The 19,086-nt window shown below is 48.8% G+C and overlaps 1 protein-coding gene across 1 annotated transcript in view; it reads right to left on the minus strand.

The window, feature by feature from the left end:
- The window catches only part of LOC134943919 (NACHT, LRR and PYD domains-containing protein 1a-like), a 330,645-nt gene that overhangs the window by 15,650 nt on the left and 295,909 nt on the right, over positions 1-19,086 (minus strand). Inside the window, exon 11 of the mRNA XM_063932485.1 lies at positions 3,024-3,074. Coding sequence (XP_063788555.1) covers positions 3,024-3,074 — 51 coding nt within the window. The remainder of the gene's footprint in view (positions 1-3,023; positions 3,075-19,086) is intronic.

Consider the following 19,086-nt stretch of genomic DNA (forward strand, 5'->3'; position numbering starts at 1 on the left):
GTCAAAAGTCCTTTTGTTGGGCGGAACACCATCTGCCAGCAATATCGGCAGTGTTCATTCCGGGCATCCTAAACTGGGAAGCGGACTTCCTCAGTCGTCAGGACGTGCATACCGGAGAGTGGAGCCTTCATCCAGAAGTCTTTCAACTCCTAGTGGACATGTGGGGCCTACCAGACGTAGACCTGATGGTGTCTCGACACAATCACAAAGTTCCGGTCTTCGGATCAAGAACCAGGGATCCTCAAGCAGTGTTCATGGATGCGCTAGCCATTCCATGGAACTTTCGGCTGCCATACGTGTTCCCTCCAGTGTCACTCCTGCCCAGGGTCCTGCGGAAGTTCAAGCAAGAAGGAGGAATACTACTTCTAGTCGTTCCGGAGTGGCTCAGATGGCATTTGTTCTCAGACCTGCAGGGTCTGTCGACAAAGCATCCTCTTCTATTTCCGATAACGCCAGACCTCCTCATCCAGGGCCCGTGTCTCTATCCAGACCTGGCCAGGCTGGCTTTGACGGCGTGGCTCTTGAAGCATCACTCCTGAGGGCCAAAGTATTCTCAGAGGTGGTCATGCAAAAATATGCTGAAAGCCCGTAAACTGGCATCTTCCCGGATTTATTATAGGGTTTGGAATTCTTACTTCACCTGGTGTGCTGATAAGAGTTATGATGCCTACAGATTCTAAACTTCCAGAATCTTGTTTTGGCTACAAGGCCTGAATTTAGGCTTCATCTGGCCTCCCTCAAGGCTCATATATCTGCCTTGTCGATATGGTTTCAGAGAAAGATTGCATCTATACCTGACGTTCATACATTCACTCAGGGTATGTTAAGAATTCAGCTTCCCTATGTCCCTCCTGTGGCTCCATGGGATCTGTCTGTCTGTTCTGAATACCCTGCAAGAGTCTCCATTTGAAGCTCTTGAGACGATGGACCTAAAATGGCTGATGGCCAAGGTCCTGTTTCTACTGGCTATTGCCTCTGCCAGAAGGGTGTCTGACTTAGGCCCTATGTCCTGTCGTCGACCCTTCCTGATATTTCATAATAACCGGGCAGTTCTTAGAACTCGCCCTGGTTATTTACCTAAGGTGGTGTCATCCTTTCACCTTAACCAAGAGATTGTGGTTCTGGCCTTTATCTCTTCTGACTTATCCCCCAAAGAGCGGTCTTTGGATGTGGTCTGGACTCTCCATATATATGTGGAGAGGACTGCCTCTATCAGGAAGTCATATACCCTTTTTGTACTATATGATTTCCACAAACGTGCCTGGCCTGCGAATGAGTAAACCTTGGCCAGATGGATTAGAATGGTGATTTCACAAGCCTATGCGCAGGCTGGACTCCCAGGTCCTGTTGACATTAGAACCCATTCTACTCGGTCTGTTGGACCTTTGTGGGCGGCCCGCCGTGGCGCGTCTGCAGAACAATTGTGCAAGGCGGCTATGTAGTCCTCAGTGAACACGTTCAGTAGGTTCCATGCCTTTGATACTTCTGCCTCCCAGGATGCTTCCTTTGGACGCCGGGTTCTCATACCCCCTTGAGGAACTGCTTTAGGACATCGGGGGGTCATTCTGACCCGTTCGCTGTGGTGCGAACGGGTCAGTACTGTGCATGCGCGCCGTTGCCCAGCGACAGACGTCGCCAGGCAACGGAGCGCCTAGCATGAAGAAAAGACGCAGCGCTGGACGGAAAGATTGACAGCGAAGAGGCAGTTCCGGGGCGGATACTCACCGTTGGAGGCCATTTTCGGGGAGTGGTAAGAAGAATGCAAGCGTGTCCAGGCGAACGGAGGGTGGATGTCTGATGTCAGGACCGGTACCTTCATCGCTGGATCCGTCGCACAGGGTAAGTATCTGTAGGGCTGGTCTTGTTTTGCAGGAACATTTTTAAGCATAGCAGGGCTGCACAAGCGATCGCAGCCCTGCTATGTTAAAATACACTCCCCCATAGGCGGGGATTAGTTGATCGCAGCAGCAGCAGCAGCAAAAAGTTGCTGGCTGCGATCAACTCGGAATGACCCCCATCACTCGATGTTTTCCCTGTGGAACACAGAGTACCCTGCTGCAGAAAAGGAGAGTTATGGTAGACTTATCATGGTTAACTCTTTCTGCGAGGTACACTGGGTTCCACAGGGTGCCCACCCTGACGCACCTAGCTTCTATGGGTTTGTATGGCATTGGCCACTGGTACCTTCTCCTGTTGTGATAACGTGGTTCTATGTGACTAACATCTGCCTTCTCTTTTACCTGCTCCTACATTGGACTGGTTAACAAAACTGAGCTCCAGTGCCTGGAGTGCTGGTTATAGAGGAGGCCCCACAATGCATCCTGGGACAGCCTAAATGTTTAGCCTGTTGGTGCCTCTCTGGATGAAGATCCACTCTACACCCGATGTTTTCCCTGTGGAACCCAGTGTACCTCGCAGAAAGAGAGGTACACTGGGTTCTACCATAACTCCTTTATCACTCATAACTCCTTTATCACTCATTTTACTAAAATGTATAACATCCAGTTTTGTATATCAAACAGCCTAAATTTAATTTTTTTCCCTATTGTGATTTTATTTGTTTATTAGTCAACTACAAATTTTAATCCATAATTTATGTGGAATTTAAATGGTTATCAATCACGTAGCAGAGGAGCTCCTAAGGGAATGTCAGATCAGTCACAAGTCAGGAGCATCAATAAAACGTTTACAGCATGAGCACCTAAGGGAATGTCCGATCAATCCCAAACCATTTGGTACCTGGTATCAGAGATCAGAGGTGAAAGTATGGTGGTACGGGCCTCAACCTCCCCCCTCATGTTGACACGCCCCCATTTCCCGTGGTCATGCCCCTTATGGCATGTGGCAATTTCCTTTTTTTTGGGGTGGGGAGCACATGACGAAGGCGTGCGCACACAGTACCACCAAGACTTTTTTTCTACTTGCACCACTGTCTGAGATGGAAACATGATGATCATTGAGTTGCTCTGTTATTACACAGGTACAATGAAATGTGCCTTGTTATAATACAACAGGTTACATACCTCTCTGGTGTGGAGGCTGAGCCATCTGCCGTTTCCATTCTCGTATCTCTCCTAGAAGATAATACATGTAGATATAGTGAACATTACAGGACAGTAACTGTAAAACTACATTAATATACTGTATGTGAAGTTACACCAAGAAATGTATTGCACTAAGCAGAGTGATATATGGGGAAAAATGACCAAATAGTGAAGTACTGGAAAGAAAGTGTATCCTCGATATACTCAGTAGGTTCTGCACTCACATCCAGCACATGGGTTATAGATCCTGAGTCCCGCGCTGCAGCAGGGTTTTAGTGTCCTTTGCCATTGTCCCATCTGTGACTTTATGCTGATGCCACTCTCACCCCTTCCCTGATGTACAGCCGTGCATGTGACTGTGCAGAGACTGGGCGATCCCATTTTAAACTTTCACCAGTACTATGCTAGGTGCAGAATTCCCATGAGAGTATGGCCTCCAATGTAAGCAATTAAGTATGGGGTTTATATATTAAGCCTTGGAGAGAGATAATGTGGATGGAGATAAAGTACCAGCCAATCGGCTCCTAACTGCCATTTTCTCTTACGTCCTAGAGGATGCTGGTGTCCATATTAGTACCATGGGGTATAGATGGGTCCACCAGGAGCCATTGGCACTTTAAGAGTTTAATAGTGTGGGCTGGCTCCTCCCTCTATGCCCCTCCTACCAGACTCAGTTTAGAAAATGTGCACGGAGGAGCCGGCCACAGCTAGGGGAGCTCTACAGAGCTTCTTTAGGAAAAGTTTATTTTCAGAGTTTATTTTTTTACAGGAGGCTGCTGGCCACAGTCTACCTGTAATGGGGCACTGAGGGGGTAGCAGTGTCCGCCCTGAGGGGTCTTGAGCCAGTGCCTCCGCTGACTGGACATTGAGCTCCAGAGGGGACAGATCGCGCCCCGCCACAGGGGAACGCTCACCCCAGCAGCCAGCCATCACCCCCTCTGTGTGCTGAAGTGTGGCGTGTTAGTCACTGTCCCCCCTTCCAAGCGGGGGATCAGTGTGAAGAAGGCGGCTAAGGGCGGGAACGCGGTATTAACCGCGCTCCGGGAAGGCTTAGCGGTACTAAGGTGCGGCGCTGTGGGGAGCGCCCTGAACTAGCAGGGGCCCTAAACTGACCACTTTAAGCCTGTCCGGGTCTGCGGATCTCAGCCAGCACTAAATTCCTCAGGCGGACCCAGCAGCGTTCAGCGCCATTTTTCCTGCCTGCACTCACTGCCAAGTGGATCCAGGTCCCTCCAGAGCAATCTCCAGCTATCTGTACGGTACCAGGGGGATGTAGAAGGGAGGGGAGGCTGTATACAGGCTGTGTCACCTATTAAGGGACACAGTCAGCGCTGGTTAGGGACTCCCTATACCTCTAAAAGCGCTGTGTGTGGGTTGGCTCCAATCTCTGTGTCTCTCTGCCATTCTTGGGGGGAAACTCTGTCTAGTGAATACCCTGTGTGTTTGTTGGGAATAGCGTGTAGGGCCTTCCCTACACAGGTCAGGCCCTCTTTGGGGAGGCGTTGGATGTGTGGATTGCCATAGCTACCGCGGGTAAGTCTACTTTTCTCCCCTCAGCTGCACCGGCTACGAAGAAGTCTTTCACGCCAGCCGCGTCACAGTCCTTTCAGCCCGCGAGGCCTAGAAAGAGCAAGCCTTCGAACACCTTCTTCAGAGGTGGTCGTGCCAAAGGAAAGAAACCTGCTCCCGCAGGTTCCAAAACCCAGAAGCCCGCTTCTGATACCCCTAAGTCCTCCGCATGACGGTGGTCAGCTAGGCCTGGTCAAAGGTTAGGTGGGGGCAAGACTCCGACAGTTCAGCCAGGTCTGGGTGTCATCTGGCTGGACCCCTGGGTCCTGGATATAGTGTCCAGTGGGTACAGACTGGAGTTTCAAGATCACCCACCTCACCGTTTCTTCAAGTCAGGCTTACCAGCTCTGCCGGCAGACAGAACAATTCTTCTGGAGGCCATCAGAAAATTGGTGGTGTCAGAGGTCATTGTTCCGGTTCTGTCTCAACAGAGGAACAAGGGTTATTATTCAAACCTTTTCGTGGTACCGAAACCGGATGGTTCGGTACGGCCAATTCTGAATTTAAAGTCTTTGAACCCTTATTTCAGGGAGTTCAAATTCAAGATGGAATCTCTGAGAGCTGTCATCTCAGGACTAACGGAGGGAGAGTTCCTGGTGTCTCTGGACATCAAGGATGCGTACCTCCACGTTCCCATTTGGTCGCCGCATCAGGCATATCTCAGGTTTGCTCTATTGGATGATCACTATCAGTTCCAGCTGCTGCCATTTGGCCTTTCCACAGCACCAAGGATCTTCACCAAGGTGATGGTGGAGATGATGGTTCTCCTCTGCAAACGGGGTGAACATAATACCTTATCTGGACGATCTCCAGATGAAGGCGTCGTCCAGGGAGAGGTTATTACGATTCATCGCGCTCACGGCACAGCTGCTCAGGAAGCACGGTTGGATCCTGAACCTTCCAAAGTCTCATTTGGAGCTGACAAGGAGGCTGTCTTTCCTGGGAATGATCCTCGACACGGAAGTGCAGAGGGTATTTCTCCCGGTGGACAAAGCACTGGTGATTCAGTCAATGGTCCGGGATGTCTTAAAGCCTACCCGGGTATCGGTTCATCAGTGCATCCGCCTTCTGGGGAAGATGGTTGCCGCATACGAGGCTCTGCAGTATGGCAGGTTTCATGCTCGACCTTTTCAGCTGGACCAGTGGTCGGGCTCTCACCTACACATGCACCAGAAGATACGCTTGTCTCCAAAAGCCAAGATTTCGCTCCTCTGGTGGCTACAACTCCCACACCTTCTGGAAGGCCGAAGGTTCGGAGTTCAGGACTGGATCCTTTTAACCACAGATGCAAGAAGTTGGGGAACAGTCTCTCTGGGGGAAACCTTCCAAGGAAGGTGGTCGAATCAGGAATCCCTTCTCCCAATAAACATCCTGGAGCTAAGGGCTGTGTACAACGCCCTTCTGCAAGCAGCACACCTGCTACAGGATCGGGCTGTTCAGGTGCAGTCGGACAACGTGACCACCGTGGCCTACATAAACCGACAAGGCGGAATGAAGAGCAGGGCTGCAATGTCAGAGGTGGCAAGAATCCTCCTTTGGGCAGAAAGGCACGCTGTAGCGATGTCGGCAATCTTCATCCCGGGAGTAGACAACTGGGAAGCAAACTTCCTCAGCAGATACGATCTCCATCCAGGGGAATGGGGCCTCTATCCGAAGGTTTTTGAGGAGGTAACCGGTTGGTGGGGGGTTCCTCATATTGACATGATGGCCTCCTGCCTCAAAAAGAAGTTGGGAAGGTGCTGTTCCAGGTCAAGAGACCCTCAGGCAGTGGCGGAGGACGCACTGGTAACACCATGGGTGTTCATGTCAGTGTGTGTTCCCTCCACTTGCTCTGATACCAAAAGTTCTTCAGCTGGTAAGAACAAAGGTTCTGGCAATCCTCATTGCTCCGGACTGGCCATGGAGGGCTTGGCATGCAGATCTGCTGAATCTTCTGCTAGAGGATCCAAGGCCCTTACCTCTTCGGGAGGATCTGCTACTGCAGGGGCCGTTCGCCTATCAAGACTTACCACGGCTACGTTTGACGGCATGGCGGTTGAACACTAGATCTTAGCTCGGAAAGGTATTCCGAGTGAGGTTATTCCTACCCTGATTCAGGCTAGGAAGGGTGTAACGTCTAAACATTACCACTGTATTTGGAAGAAATTTTTTTCTTGGTGTGAATCCAGGAAATTTCCTGCAGCGGAGTTTCAACTTGGACGTTTTCTCCTTTTCCTGCAAGCAGGAGTGGATATGGGCCTGAGATTGGGCTCCATCAAGGTCCAGATCTCTGCCTTATCCATCTTCTTTCAAAAACAATTGGCTGTCCTCCCTGAGGTCCAGACCTTTTTGAAAGGTCCCTTTGTGGCGCCAACGGCAAACTGGGATCTGGACGTGGTGTTACAGTTCCTATAATCAGCTTGGTTTGAGCCTCTACTGGAGGCTGACATCAAGTTTCTCACATGGAAGACGGTCACTTTGTTGGCCTTGGCTTCTGCCCGACGCGTGTCGGAGTTGGGTGCTTTATCTTGTAAAAGCCCTTATCTGATCTTTCATGAAGACAGGGCGCAACTCAGGACTAGTCCACAGTTCCTGCCTAAGGTTGTATCGGCTTTCCATATCAACCAGCCTATTGTGGTGCCAGTGGCTACTGACTCCTCAATTGCTTCAAAGGCCTTGGATGTTGTGAGGGCTTTGAAGATCTATGTGAAGAGGACTGCTCGTCATAGGAAAACTGACCCTCTATTTGTCCTCTACGATCCAAAGAAAATTGGGTGTCCTGCTTCTAAGCAGTCGATTTCACGCTGGTTCAGATTCACTATCCAGCATGCTTATTCTACGGCGGGATTGCCGTGTCCAAAATCGGTTAAGGCCCACTCTACTCGTAAAGTGGGCTCTTCCTGGGCGGCTGCCTAGGGTGTCTCGGCCTTACAGCTTTGCCGAGCTGCTACTTGGTCTGAGTCGAAACACGTTTGCCAAGTTTTACAAGTTCGATACTTTGGCCTCTGATGACCTCAGGTTTGAACAAGCAGTCTTGCGGGAGCCTCCACTCTCTCCCTCCCGTACTGGGAGCTTTGGTACATCCCCATGGTACTAATATGGACCCCAGCATCCTCTAGCACGTAAGAGAAAATAGGATTTTAATTACCTGACAGTAAATCCTTTTACTCGTAGTCCGTAGAGGATGCTGGGCGCCCACCCAATGCTTCGTTTTACTGCATTGGTTTTATAGTTCAGTACTGCCTGGTTTCTAGGTAAGTTCTGCATTAATTACTTTTTCAGTACTGTTTCAGCTGTTGCTGAGTTTTCCAGCATGTTAGCCGGATTTGTATGTTATGAGAGCTGGTATGAATCTCGCCACTATCTGTGTAATTCCTTCTCTCGAAGTATGTCATCTCCTCGGGCACAGTTTCTAGACTGAGTCTGGTAGGAAGGGCATAGAGGGAGGAGCCAGCCCACACTATTAAACTTTTAAAGTGCCAATGGCTCCTGGTGGACCCATCTATTACCCATGGTACTAATATGGACCCCAGCATCCTCTACAGACTACGAGAAAAGGATTTACCATCAGGTAATTAAAATCCTATTTTCTCTTTTGTCCTAGAGGATGCTGGGGTTCCCTTTAGTACCATGGGGTATAGACGGTTCCTTTGGGGGCCACTGGCACTTTAAGAGTTTAATAGTGTGGGCTGGCTCCTCCCTCTATGCCCCTCCTAGCAGACTCGGTTTAGAAAATGTGCCCGGAGGAGCCGGTCACAGCTTGGGGAGCTCTTAGGAGTTTTCTTAGTTTTATTATTTTCTTGAGTTTGTTATTTTACAGGGAGGCTGCTGGCAACAGCTTCCCTGCTTCGTGGGACTTAGGGGGGGGGAGTAGGAACCAACTTAATAGAGAGTTAATGGTTCTCTATCTCCGCTGACAGGACACTGAGCTCCTGTGGGAACTGATCGCAAGCCCACGAGGCGACCGCTCACTCCCGCATTACGGCCGCCACCCCTTAACAGAGCCAGAAGATAGAAGAGTAGTGAGTACAGCGCCGGCGTCCCACGGGTCGCTGGCGGGTATGGCGGTACAAGGGTGGGAGCGCAGCTCTGACAGCTGCGCTCCAGGAAGGCTCAGCAGCATGCAATGTAGGCGCTATTGAGGGGCGTCCTGAGCCAGCGCAATAAACCCTACACTGGTCACATAGTTAACGGGGCTAATCCCACTGTTAGTTATTTACACTGGCCTGAGGTATTAGCGATACGTTCGTGAAGCCGCACGCCATGTCGGGGGGGGGGGGGGACTTGCTATCAGAGCGGATCCAGCAGCTCACCAGTGCCATTTTCTCCCTGCAGATCTCCACACTAGATGCTGACAGGGAAGCGCTGTCCCTCCAGAACCTCTAAAGGGAGGAGTGTATAAAGTATATTAACTACCCGATTAAGGATAGTTAGTCTGCGCTGGACTGTTATCATATTAACAGCCTGAAAGGGCGCAGTGTGGCTGATTCATAATACTCTGTGACTCTCTGAAGGTACTCTGGGGGAAACTGTGTCTGACATTTTCCTGTGTGTGTGTGTGTGTGTGTGTGTGTGTACGTATCCCATATTACCATGTCTAAGGGCTCTATATCCTGTCCTGCAGAGTGTGTATCTTCTCCTGAGGATTCTATTCCCTGTACTCAAGACTGCAATATGCTTTCTCAGCCGTCTGATGCAAACCCCCATGGGTGGATTCTTTGAGGGGAATGATGTCCCAGATTTCATCAAGGATGTCACATACAGAAAAAGAGACGCAGTTTTTGAAAAAATCTGTGGAGGATATGATGTATTCAGCCCCCACTACTTCATCTAAATACCCACCTACATACCCCCAAAAAAGTACACTTGCCCAGATAATGCAAGCTGACACTGATACCGACTCTGATACAGGGAACAGTGATGGGGATATGCAGGGGAGGGGAGATGCATCCCTTGCTAAAGCAGTGCAACTAATGATTGAAGCCATTAGGGAGGTGTTGCATATTACTGAGATGGTACCCGAGCAGGAAGAGGAAACTTATTTTACCGCAAATAAGAAATCCTCGCTTACATTCCCTGCTTCTAAGGAGTTAAATTTCTTGTTTGAAAAAAACTCCAGATCCCTAAAATAATTCTCATTGCTTTCCCCTTCCCTGAAGAGGACAGGAAAAAGTGGGAAAACCCACCTATAGTGGACACTTCTGTGTCTAGGTTGTCAAAAAAGGTGGTTTTACCTGTCCCTGGCTCAAATTCCTTAAAGAAGCCGGCTGATCGCAAGATTGAGACTACGCTCAAATCACTATACACTGCTACAGGAGTAGCCCTGAGACCCACTATTGCTTGTGCGTGGATTTCTAGAGCCATAGTGAAGTGGTCAGGCGCATTATTGGAGGAATTTGGTACTATGGTTAGGAGGACATTGACTTGTTTTTAGGTCACATACAGGATTCTGCAGGTTTCATGGTGGAGGCCATGAAGAATATTGCCCTGCTTAATGCAAGGGCTACAATCATGGCAGTCTCGGCACGCAGAGGAATCTGGCTACGCCAATGGATGGCGGATGCAGAATCCAAGAAAAGTGTGGAGAACCTACCCTTCACAGGTCAGGCCCTGTTTGGGGACGCACTGGATACGTGGATATTTCCACGGCAACTGCGGGTAAGTCGACCTTTCTTCCCTCTGCAGCTGCACCGGCTAGGAAATCTGGTCCTGCACCTACACTGCAATCCTTTCGGGCCGCAAAATTAAAAAAATTCAAAGGTCCCCCCACCTTCTTCAGAGGAGGTCAGGGGAAATACAGAAAACCTGCACCAACAGGTTCCCAGGAACAGAAACCAGGTTCTGCTTCCTCAAAATCTTCAACATGACGGTGGACCTCCCAGCTTGGAGATCGGGCAGGTGGGATCGGGACTAAAAGACTTCAGTCACATCTGGGCATCCTCATGCCTAGACCCCTGGGTAAAAGATATTGCTGCCCAGGTGTACAGACTGGAGTTTCTGGATCTCCCGCCTCACAGATTCTTCAAATCAGGCTTACCAGCTTCACTGACAGAAAGAGCTATCCTACAGTAAGCCATTCCAAAATTGGTGCAAACCAATGTCATTGTTCCAGTTCCACCTCACCAAAAGAACAAGGGTTATTACTCAAACCTGTTTGTGGTACTGAAACCGTACGGTTCGGTAAGGCCAATATTGAACCTAAAATCATTAAATCCCTACTTGAGGTTATTCAAATTCAAGATGGAGTCTCAGAGCGGTGATCTCAAGTCTGGAGGAGGGGGAATTCCTAGTATCCCTGGCTATCAAGGATGCGTACCTTCACATTCCGATCTGGCCGCCTCACCAGGCCTATCTAAGGTTTGCGCTACAGGACTGTCACTGTCAGTTCCAGACATTGCCATTTGGCCTCTCCACAGCACCAAGGGTGTTCACCAAGGTCATGGCAGAGATGAAGGAGACTGCCCTTCCTGGGGATGATACTCAACACGGAAGTGCAGAGGGAGTTTCTACTGGTAGAGAAAGCATTGGTGATCCAATCAATGGTCCGGGATGTCCTGAAGCCAGCCCGGGTATCGGTTCATCAGTGCATTTGCCTTCTGGTAATGATGGTAGCCTCCTTTGAGGCTCTGCAGTACGGAAGATTCCATGCAAGGTTCTTCCAGCTGTATCTCCTGGACAAGTGGTCGGGATCACATCTTCACATGCACCAGTGGATACGCCTGTCGCCGAAATCCATAATTTCAATCCTCTGGTGGCTGCAAACTTCTCACCTTCTCGAGGGCTGCAGGTTCGGGATTCAGAATTGGATCCTTCTGACCACGGATGCAAGTCTCAGAGGTTGGGCAGCAGTCACCTGGGGGGAAAACTTCCAAGGAAAGTGGTCAAGTCTGGAATCCATCCTTCCAATAAACATTCTGGAACTAAGGGCCATATACAACGGCCTTCTACAAGCGGCACATCTTCTGCAAGATCAAGCCATTCAGGTTCAGTCGGACAATGTCACGGCAGTGTCCTACATAAACCGACAGGGCGGAACGAAGAGCAGAGCAGCAATGTCAGCGCTATCAAGAATCATCCTCTGGGCAGAAAGACACGCGGTGGTGCTGTCGGCGATCTTCATTCCAGGAGTGGACTTCCTCAGCAGACATGATCTCCATCCAGGAGAATGGGGCCTCCACCCAGAAGTGTTCGCAGAGGTAACACGCCGATGGGGTGTACCTCAGATAGACATGATGGCCTCTCGTCTCAACAAGAAGCTTCAGAGGTACTGTTCCAGGTCAGTGGATGCCCTGGTAACTCCGCGAGTGTTCAGGTCAGTGTATGTATTCCCTCCACTTCCTCTCATTCCAAGGATTCTCAAACTAATCAAAAGAAAAAGAGTTCAGGCGATCCTCATTGCTCCGGACTGGCCAAGATGGGCTTGGTATGCGGATCTTCTGGAATTACTGCTGGAGGATCCGAGGCCTCTACCTCTGTGCGAGGACCTTCTGCAACAAGAGCCATTCCCTTATCAAGACTTACCACGGCTACGTTTGACGGCATGGAGGTTGAACGCCAGATCTTAGCTCGGAACTGCAATCTGAACAAAGTCATTCCTACTCTGATCCAAGCTAAGAAGGGACTAAAGTCTAAGCATTACCATCAAATTTGGAAAAAATATGTGTCTTGGTGTGAATCCAAGAATTTTCCTACGGTGGAGTTTCAACTGGGATGTTTTCTCTTTCTGCAAGCAGGTGTGGATGTGGGCCTACGCTTGGGCTCCATAAAGGTCCAGATTTCGGCCTTGTCCATTTAATTCCAGAAACAATTGGCTGCTCTCCCTGAGGTTCAGACATTCTTGAAAGGGGTTCTGCACATCCAACCACCCTTTGTGCCTCCTATGGCACCTTGTGATCTTAATGTGGTGCTGCAGTTCCTGCAATCGGATTGGTTTGAACCTTTACAGGAGGTGGATGTTAAGTTTCTTACTTGGAAGGCGTCCACACTGTTGGCATTGGCATCTACAAGATGTGTGTCGGAATTGGGGGCATTGTCACACAAGAGCCCCTACTTGATTTTCCATGAGGATAGAGCTGAGCTCAGAACGCGTCAGCAATTTCATCCAAAGGTTATGTCGACTTTTCATATCAACCAACCTATTGTGGTGCCAGTGGCTACTGACACCTCGATTACCTCATGGTCCTTGGATGTTGTGAGGGCTTTGAAATTATATGTGAAGAGAACTACTCGTCACAGGAAGTCGGATGCACTGTTTGTCCTTTATGATCCCAACAACATTGGGTGTCCTGCTTCTAAGCAGACAATTTCTTGCTGGATCAGGCTTACTATCCAGCATGCTTATTCTACGGCGGGTTTGCCAATTCCAAAATCTGTTCAGGCCCACTCTACCCGTAAAGTGGGTTCTTCCTGGGCGGCTGCCCGGGGTATCTCTGCTATTCAGCTTTGCCAAGCAGCTACTTGGTCAGGGTCGAACACGTTTGCTAAGTTCTACAAGTTCGATACTTCGGCCTCTGAGGACCTAAAGTTTGGTCAATCTTTTGTGTAGGAACCTCAGCATTCTCCCTCCCGTACTGGGAGCTTTAGTACATCCCCATGGTACTAAATGGAACCCCAGCATCCTCTAGGATGTAAGAGAAAATAGGATTTTATATACCTACCGGTAAATCCTTTTCTCGTAGTCCGTAGAGGATGCTGGGCGCCCGCTCAGTGCTTGGTTTTCCTGCATTGTTACTTGGTTAAGTATTGTTCGTTCCGTCGTTGCTGAATCGTTTTAAGTTGGTTAGCTTGGCTTTCCTTTTGTTATGTGTGAGCTGGTATGAATCTCACCACTATCTGTGTATTTCCTTCTCTCGAATTATGTCCGTCTCCTTGGGTACAGTTTCTAGACTGAGTCTGCTAGGAGGGACATAGAGGGAGGAGCCAGCCCACACTATTAAACTCTTAAAGTGCCAGTGGCTCCCAAAGGACCCGTCTATACCCCATGGCACTAAATGGAACCCCAGCATCCTCTACGGACTACGAGAAAAGGATTTACCGGTAGGTATATAAAATCCTTTTTTTTTCAAACACAGCCTGTAACTAAGATGGATCGTGTGCAGTGCGACTTTGACGCATATGCAGTCCCCCAAAAAATTGCTCAACTGTGCAAACATTGGCATTGTGTCTGCCTCTCAATCTGGCTCTTATATCCTCAGCAGTTGTTATTTTTATGCCCCATTATAATTACATACCTAATAATATGACTACTCAACTGTATATACAGATGTAGCCACGCTCATCCATCCTGCGCCAACCCATGGGAGTGAGTCATGTAGTGTGATGCGCTTGAAAGCCACCGTGCGTGTGTGCATCTAATTCGCACCCACAACCATAGGCTTTCTATTTATTTATTTATTTATTACCAGTTATTTATATAGCACACACATATTCCGCAGCGCTTTACAGACAGAATATTTTGACCATTCACATCAGTCTCTGCCCCAGTGGAGCTTACACTCTGTATTCCCTACCACATGTACACACAGACACATTCACACTAGGGTTCATTTTTGTTGGAAGCCAATTAACATACCTGTACATTTTTGTAATGTAGGAGGAAACCGGAGAACCCGGAGGAAACCCACGCAAGTACGGGGAGAATATACAAACTCCACACAGTTAGGGCCATGGTGGGAATTGGACCCATGACCTCAGTTCTGTGAGGCAGTAATGCTAACCATTACCATCCGTACTACATATGGAGCCGATCGTGGGTGTGACTAGCCGCAGCTTGGCATACAAATTCGCACTTATGGCAAGTGTGCATCGAACAACAAAGTGAGGGTTTGATCAAGAAATTTGTGGACAAAGGCTATAAAGGAGACATTCTGAGAAAAGATTTAGAGGCAGTGAAAAGTTTAGACAGGGAAGATGTCATCAAATATAAACAGTAAGAAATGTACGGAGACCCTCCGTTTGCCCTTATTACACAATATGCAAGTAACCACCAGACCATTGAAAACATAATAAGGAGGCACTACCATAATTTGGAATTGGATAAGAACTTAAAGACCATTATTCCCCAAAATCTAAAAATAATTTACACAAAAAGCAAGAAATCTCAAACAGGAGCTCAATTCCAGTTTTATTCCGGTGGAAAAATAAGAATATAACGGTAAAAATGTATTTAATTTTTGCACTCGATGTACTGTAAAGTGTGTAAAATGAATAACTCCATAATACTGACAACTACCTTTCAATCTATTCAAACAAAAAAGGAGTCTGGAATTAAAGAACATATTTCTTGTGAGACAGAGGGGGCAATTTACCTTCTTGAGTGCCCTTGCGGTCTCCAGTACATTAAGCAACCAAAAAGGAAAATAAAGATCCAAAATTACAGAGCATCCATATATTAAATGGGGACTACTTACAGGTAGTGTCTCACAACATTTTGCAGAAGTGCATAATAAAGATCCCAGAACCTATATTTTATAGGGATGCTAAGAATGCACAATAATAAGAATTTACTTACCGATAATTCTATTTCTCGTAGTCCGTAGTGGATGCTGGGACTTCCTTAAGGACCATGGGGAATAGCGGCTCCGCAGGAGACTGGGCACAAAGTAAAAGCTTTAGGACTAGCTGGTGTGCACTGGCTCCTCCCCCTATAACCCTCCTCCAAGCCTCAGTTAGGATACTGTGCCCGGACGAGCGTACATAATAAGGAAGGATTTTGAATCCCGGGTAAGACTCATACCAGCCACACCAATCACACCGTACAACCTGTGATCTGAACCCAGTTAACAGTATGATAAACTTAGGAGCCTCTGAAAAGATGGCTCACAACAATAAACAACCCGATTTTTTTGTAACAATAACTATATACAAGTATTGCAGACAATCCGCACTTGGGATGGGCGCCCAGCATCCACTACGGACTACGAGAAATAGAATTATCGGTAAGTAAATTCTTATTTTCTCTGACGTCCTAGTGGATGCTGGGACTTCCTTAAGGACCATGGGGATTATACCAAAGCTCCCAAACGGGCGGGAGAGTGCGGATGACTCTGCAGCACCGAATGAGAGAACTCCAGGTCCTCCTCAGCCAGGGTATTGAATTTGTAAAATTTTGCAAACGTGTTTGCCCCTGACCAAGTAGCTGCTCGGCAAAGTTGTAAAGCCGAGACCCCTCGGGCAGCCGCCCAAGATGAGCCCACCTTTCTTGTGGAATGGGCTTTTACAGATTTTGGCTGTGGCAGGCCTGCCACAGAATGTGCAAGCTGAATTGTACTACAAATCCAACGAGCAATAGTCTGCTTAGAAGCAGGAGCACCCAGCTTGTTGGGTGCATACAGGATAAACAGCGAGTCAGATTTCCTGACTCCAGCCGTCCTGGAAACATATATTTTCAGGGCCCTGACTACGTCCAGTAACTTGGAGTCCTCCAAGTCTCTAGTAGCCGCAGGTACCACAATAGGCTGGTTCAGGTGAAATGCTGAAACCACCTTAGGGAGAAATTGAGGGCGAGTCCTCAATTCTGCCCTGTCTGAATGAAAAATCAGGTAAGGGCTTCTATAGGATAAAGCCGCCAATTCTGATACACGCCTGGCTGAAGCCAGGGCTAACAGCATTACCACTTTCCATGTGAGATATTTAAAGTCCACAGTGGTGAGTGGCTCAAACCAATGTGATTTTAGGAACCCCAAAACTACATTGAGATCCCAAGGTGCCACTGGAGGCACAAAAGGAGGCTGTATATGCAGTACCCCCTTGACAAACGTTTGGACTTCAGGTACCGAAGCCAGTTCTTTCTGGAAGAAGATCGACAGGGCCGAAATCTGAACCTTAATGCATCCCAATTTTAGGCCCATAGACAGTCCTGCTTGCAGGAAATGTAGGAACCGACCCAGTTGAAATTCCTCCGTAGGGGCCTTCTTGGCCTCACACCACGCAACATACCTCCGCCAAATGCGGTGATAATGTTTTGCAGTTACATCCTTCCTGGCTTTTATCAGGGTAGGGATGACTTCATCTGGAATGCCTTTTTCCTTCAGGATCCGGCGTTCAACCGCCATGCCGTCAAACGCAGCCGCGGTAAGTCTTGGAACAGACAAGGTCCCTGCTGAAGCAGGTCCTTTCTTAGAGGTAGAGGCCACGGTTCCTCCGTGAGCATCTCTTGCAGTTGCGGGTACCAAGTTCTTCTTGGCCAATCCGGAGCCACGAGTATAGTTCTTACTCCTCTCCTTCTTATGAATCTCAGTACTTTGGGTATGAGAGGCAGAGGAGGAAACACATACACCGACTGGTACACCCATGGTGTTACCAGAGCGTCCACCGCTATTGCCTGAGGGTCCCTTGACCTGGCACAATATCTGTCCAGTTTTTTGTTGAGACGGGACGCCATCATGTCTACCATTGGTTCTTCCCAATGGTTTACAATTACTTGGAAGACTTCTGGGTGAAGTCCCCACTACCACGGGTGGAGGTCGTGTCTGCTGAGGAAGTCTGCTTCCCAGTTGTCCACTCCCGGAATGAACACTGCTGACAGTGCTATCACATGATTTTCCGCCCAGCGGAGAATCCTTGCAGCTTCTGCCATTGCCCTCCTGCTTCTTGTGCCGCCCTGTCTGTTTACGCGGGCGACCGCCGTGATGTTGTCCGACTGGATCAACACCGGTTGACCCTGAAGCAGAGGCCTTGCTTGACTCAGGGCATTGTAAATGGCCCTTAGTTCCAGGATATTTATGTGAAGAGACGTTTCCATGCTAGACCACAAGCCCTGGAAATTCCTTCCTTGTGTGACTGCTCCCCAGCCTCTCAGGCTGGCATCCGTGGTCACCAGCATCCAATCTTGAATGCCGAATCTGCGGCCCTCTAGAAGATGAGCACTCTGTAACCACCACAGGAGAGATACCCTTGTCTTTGGAGATAGGGTTATCCGCTGATGCATCTGAAGATGCGATCCGGACCATTTGTCCAGCAGATCCCACTGAAAAGTTCTTGCATGGAATCTTCCGAATGGAATCGCGTCGTACGAAGCCACCATTTTTCCCAGGACTCTCGTGCATTGATGCACTGACACTTGTCCTGGTTTTAGGAGGTTCCTGACTAGCTCGGATAACTCCCTGGCCTTCTCCTCCGGGAGAAACACCTTCTTCTGGACTGTGTCCAGAATCATCCCTAGGAACAGCAGACGTGTTGTTGGAATCAGATGTGATTTTGGGATATTTAGAATCCACCCGTGCTGACGCAGCACTACCTGAGATAGTGCTACACCGACCTCCAACTGTTCCCTTGACCTTGCCCTTATCAGGAGATCGTCCAAGTAAGGGATAATTAAGACGCCTTCTCTTCGAAGGAGAATCATCATTTCGGCCATTACCTTGGTAAAGACCCGGGGTGCCGTGGACAATCCAAACGGCAGCGTCTGAAACTGATAATGACAGTTCTGTACCACAAACCTGAGGTACCCTTGGTGAGAAGGAAAAATTGGGACATGGAGATAAGCATCCTTGATGTCCAGAGACACCATATAGTCCCCTTCTTCCAAGTTCGCTATCACTGCTCTGAGTGACTCCATCTTGAATTTGAACCTTTTTATGTAAGTGTTTAAGGATTTTAGATTTAAAATTGGTCTCACCGAGCCGTCCGGCTTCGGTACCACAAACAGTGTGGAATAATACCCCGTTCCCTGTTGTAGGAGGGGTACCTTGATTATCACCTGCTGAGAATACAGCTTGTGAATAGCTTCCAATACAGCCTCCCTGTCGGAGGGAGACGTTGGTAGAGCAGACTTCAGGAACCGGCGAGGGGGAGATGTCTCGAATTCCAATTTGTACCCCTGAGATACTACCTGCAGGATCCAGGGGTCCACTTGCGAGTGAGCCCACTGCGCGTTGAAATTTTTGAGACGGGCCCCCACCGTGCCTGAGTCCGCTTGTAAAGCCACAGCGTCATGCTGAAGCTTTTGCCGAAGCGGGGGAGGGCTTCTGCTCCTGGGAAGGGGCTGCCTGGTGCAGTCTTTTTCCTCTTCCTCTGCCCCGGGGCAAAAAGGAGTGGCCTTTTGCCCGCTTGCCCTTATGGGAACGAAAGGACTGATTTTGAAAAGACGGTGTCTTCTTCTGCTGAGAGGTGACCTGGGGTAAAAAGGTGGATTTCCCAGCAGTTGCCGTGGCCACCAGGTCCGATAAACCAACCCCAAATAATTCCTCTCCTTTATACGGCAATACTTCCATATGCCGTTTGGAATCCGTATCCCCTGACCACTGTCGCGTCCATAAGGCTCTTCTGGCCGAAATGGACATCGCACTTATTCTAGATGCCAGGGTGCAAATATCCCTCTGTGCATCTCGCATATATAGTAATGCATCCTTTAAATGCTCTATAGTTAATAATATACTGTCCCTATCCAGGGTATCAATATTTTCAGTCAGGGAATCTGTCCAAGCCACCCAGCACTGCACATCCAGGCTGAGGCAATCGCTGGTCGCAGTATAACACCAGTATGTGTGTATAT

Source organism: Pseudophryne corroboree, chromosome 7 (assembly GCF_028390025.1).
Source record: "Pseudophryne corroboree isolate aPseCor3 chromosome 7, aPseCor3.hap2, whole genome shotgun sequence".
Classification (NCBI taxonomy): domain Eukaryota; kingdom Metazoa; phylum Chordata; class Amphibia; order Anura; family Myobatrachidae; genus Pseudophryne; species Pseudophryne corroboree.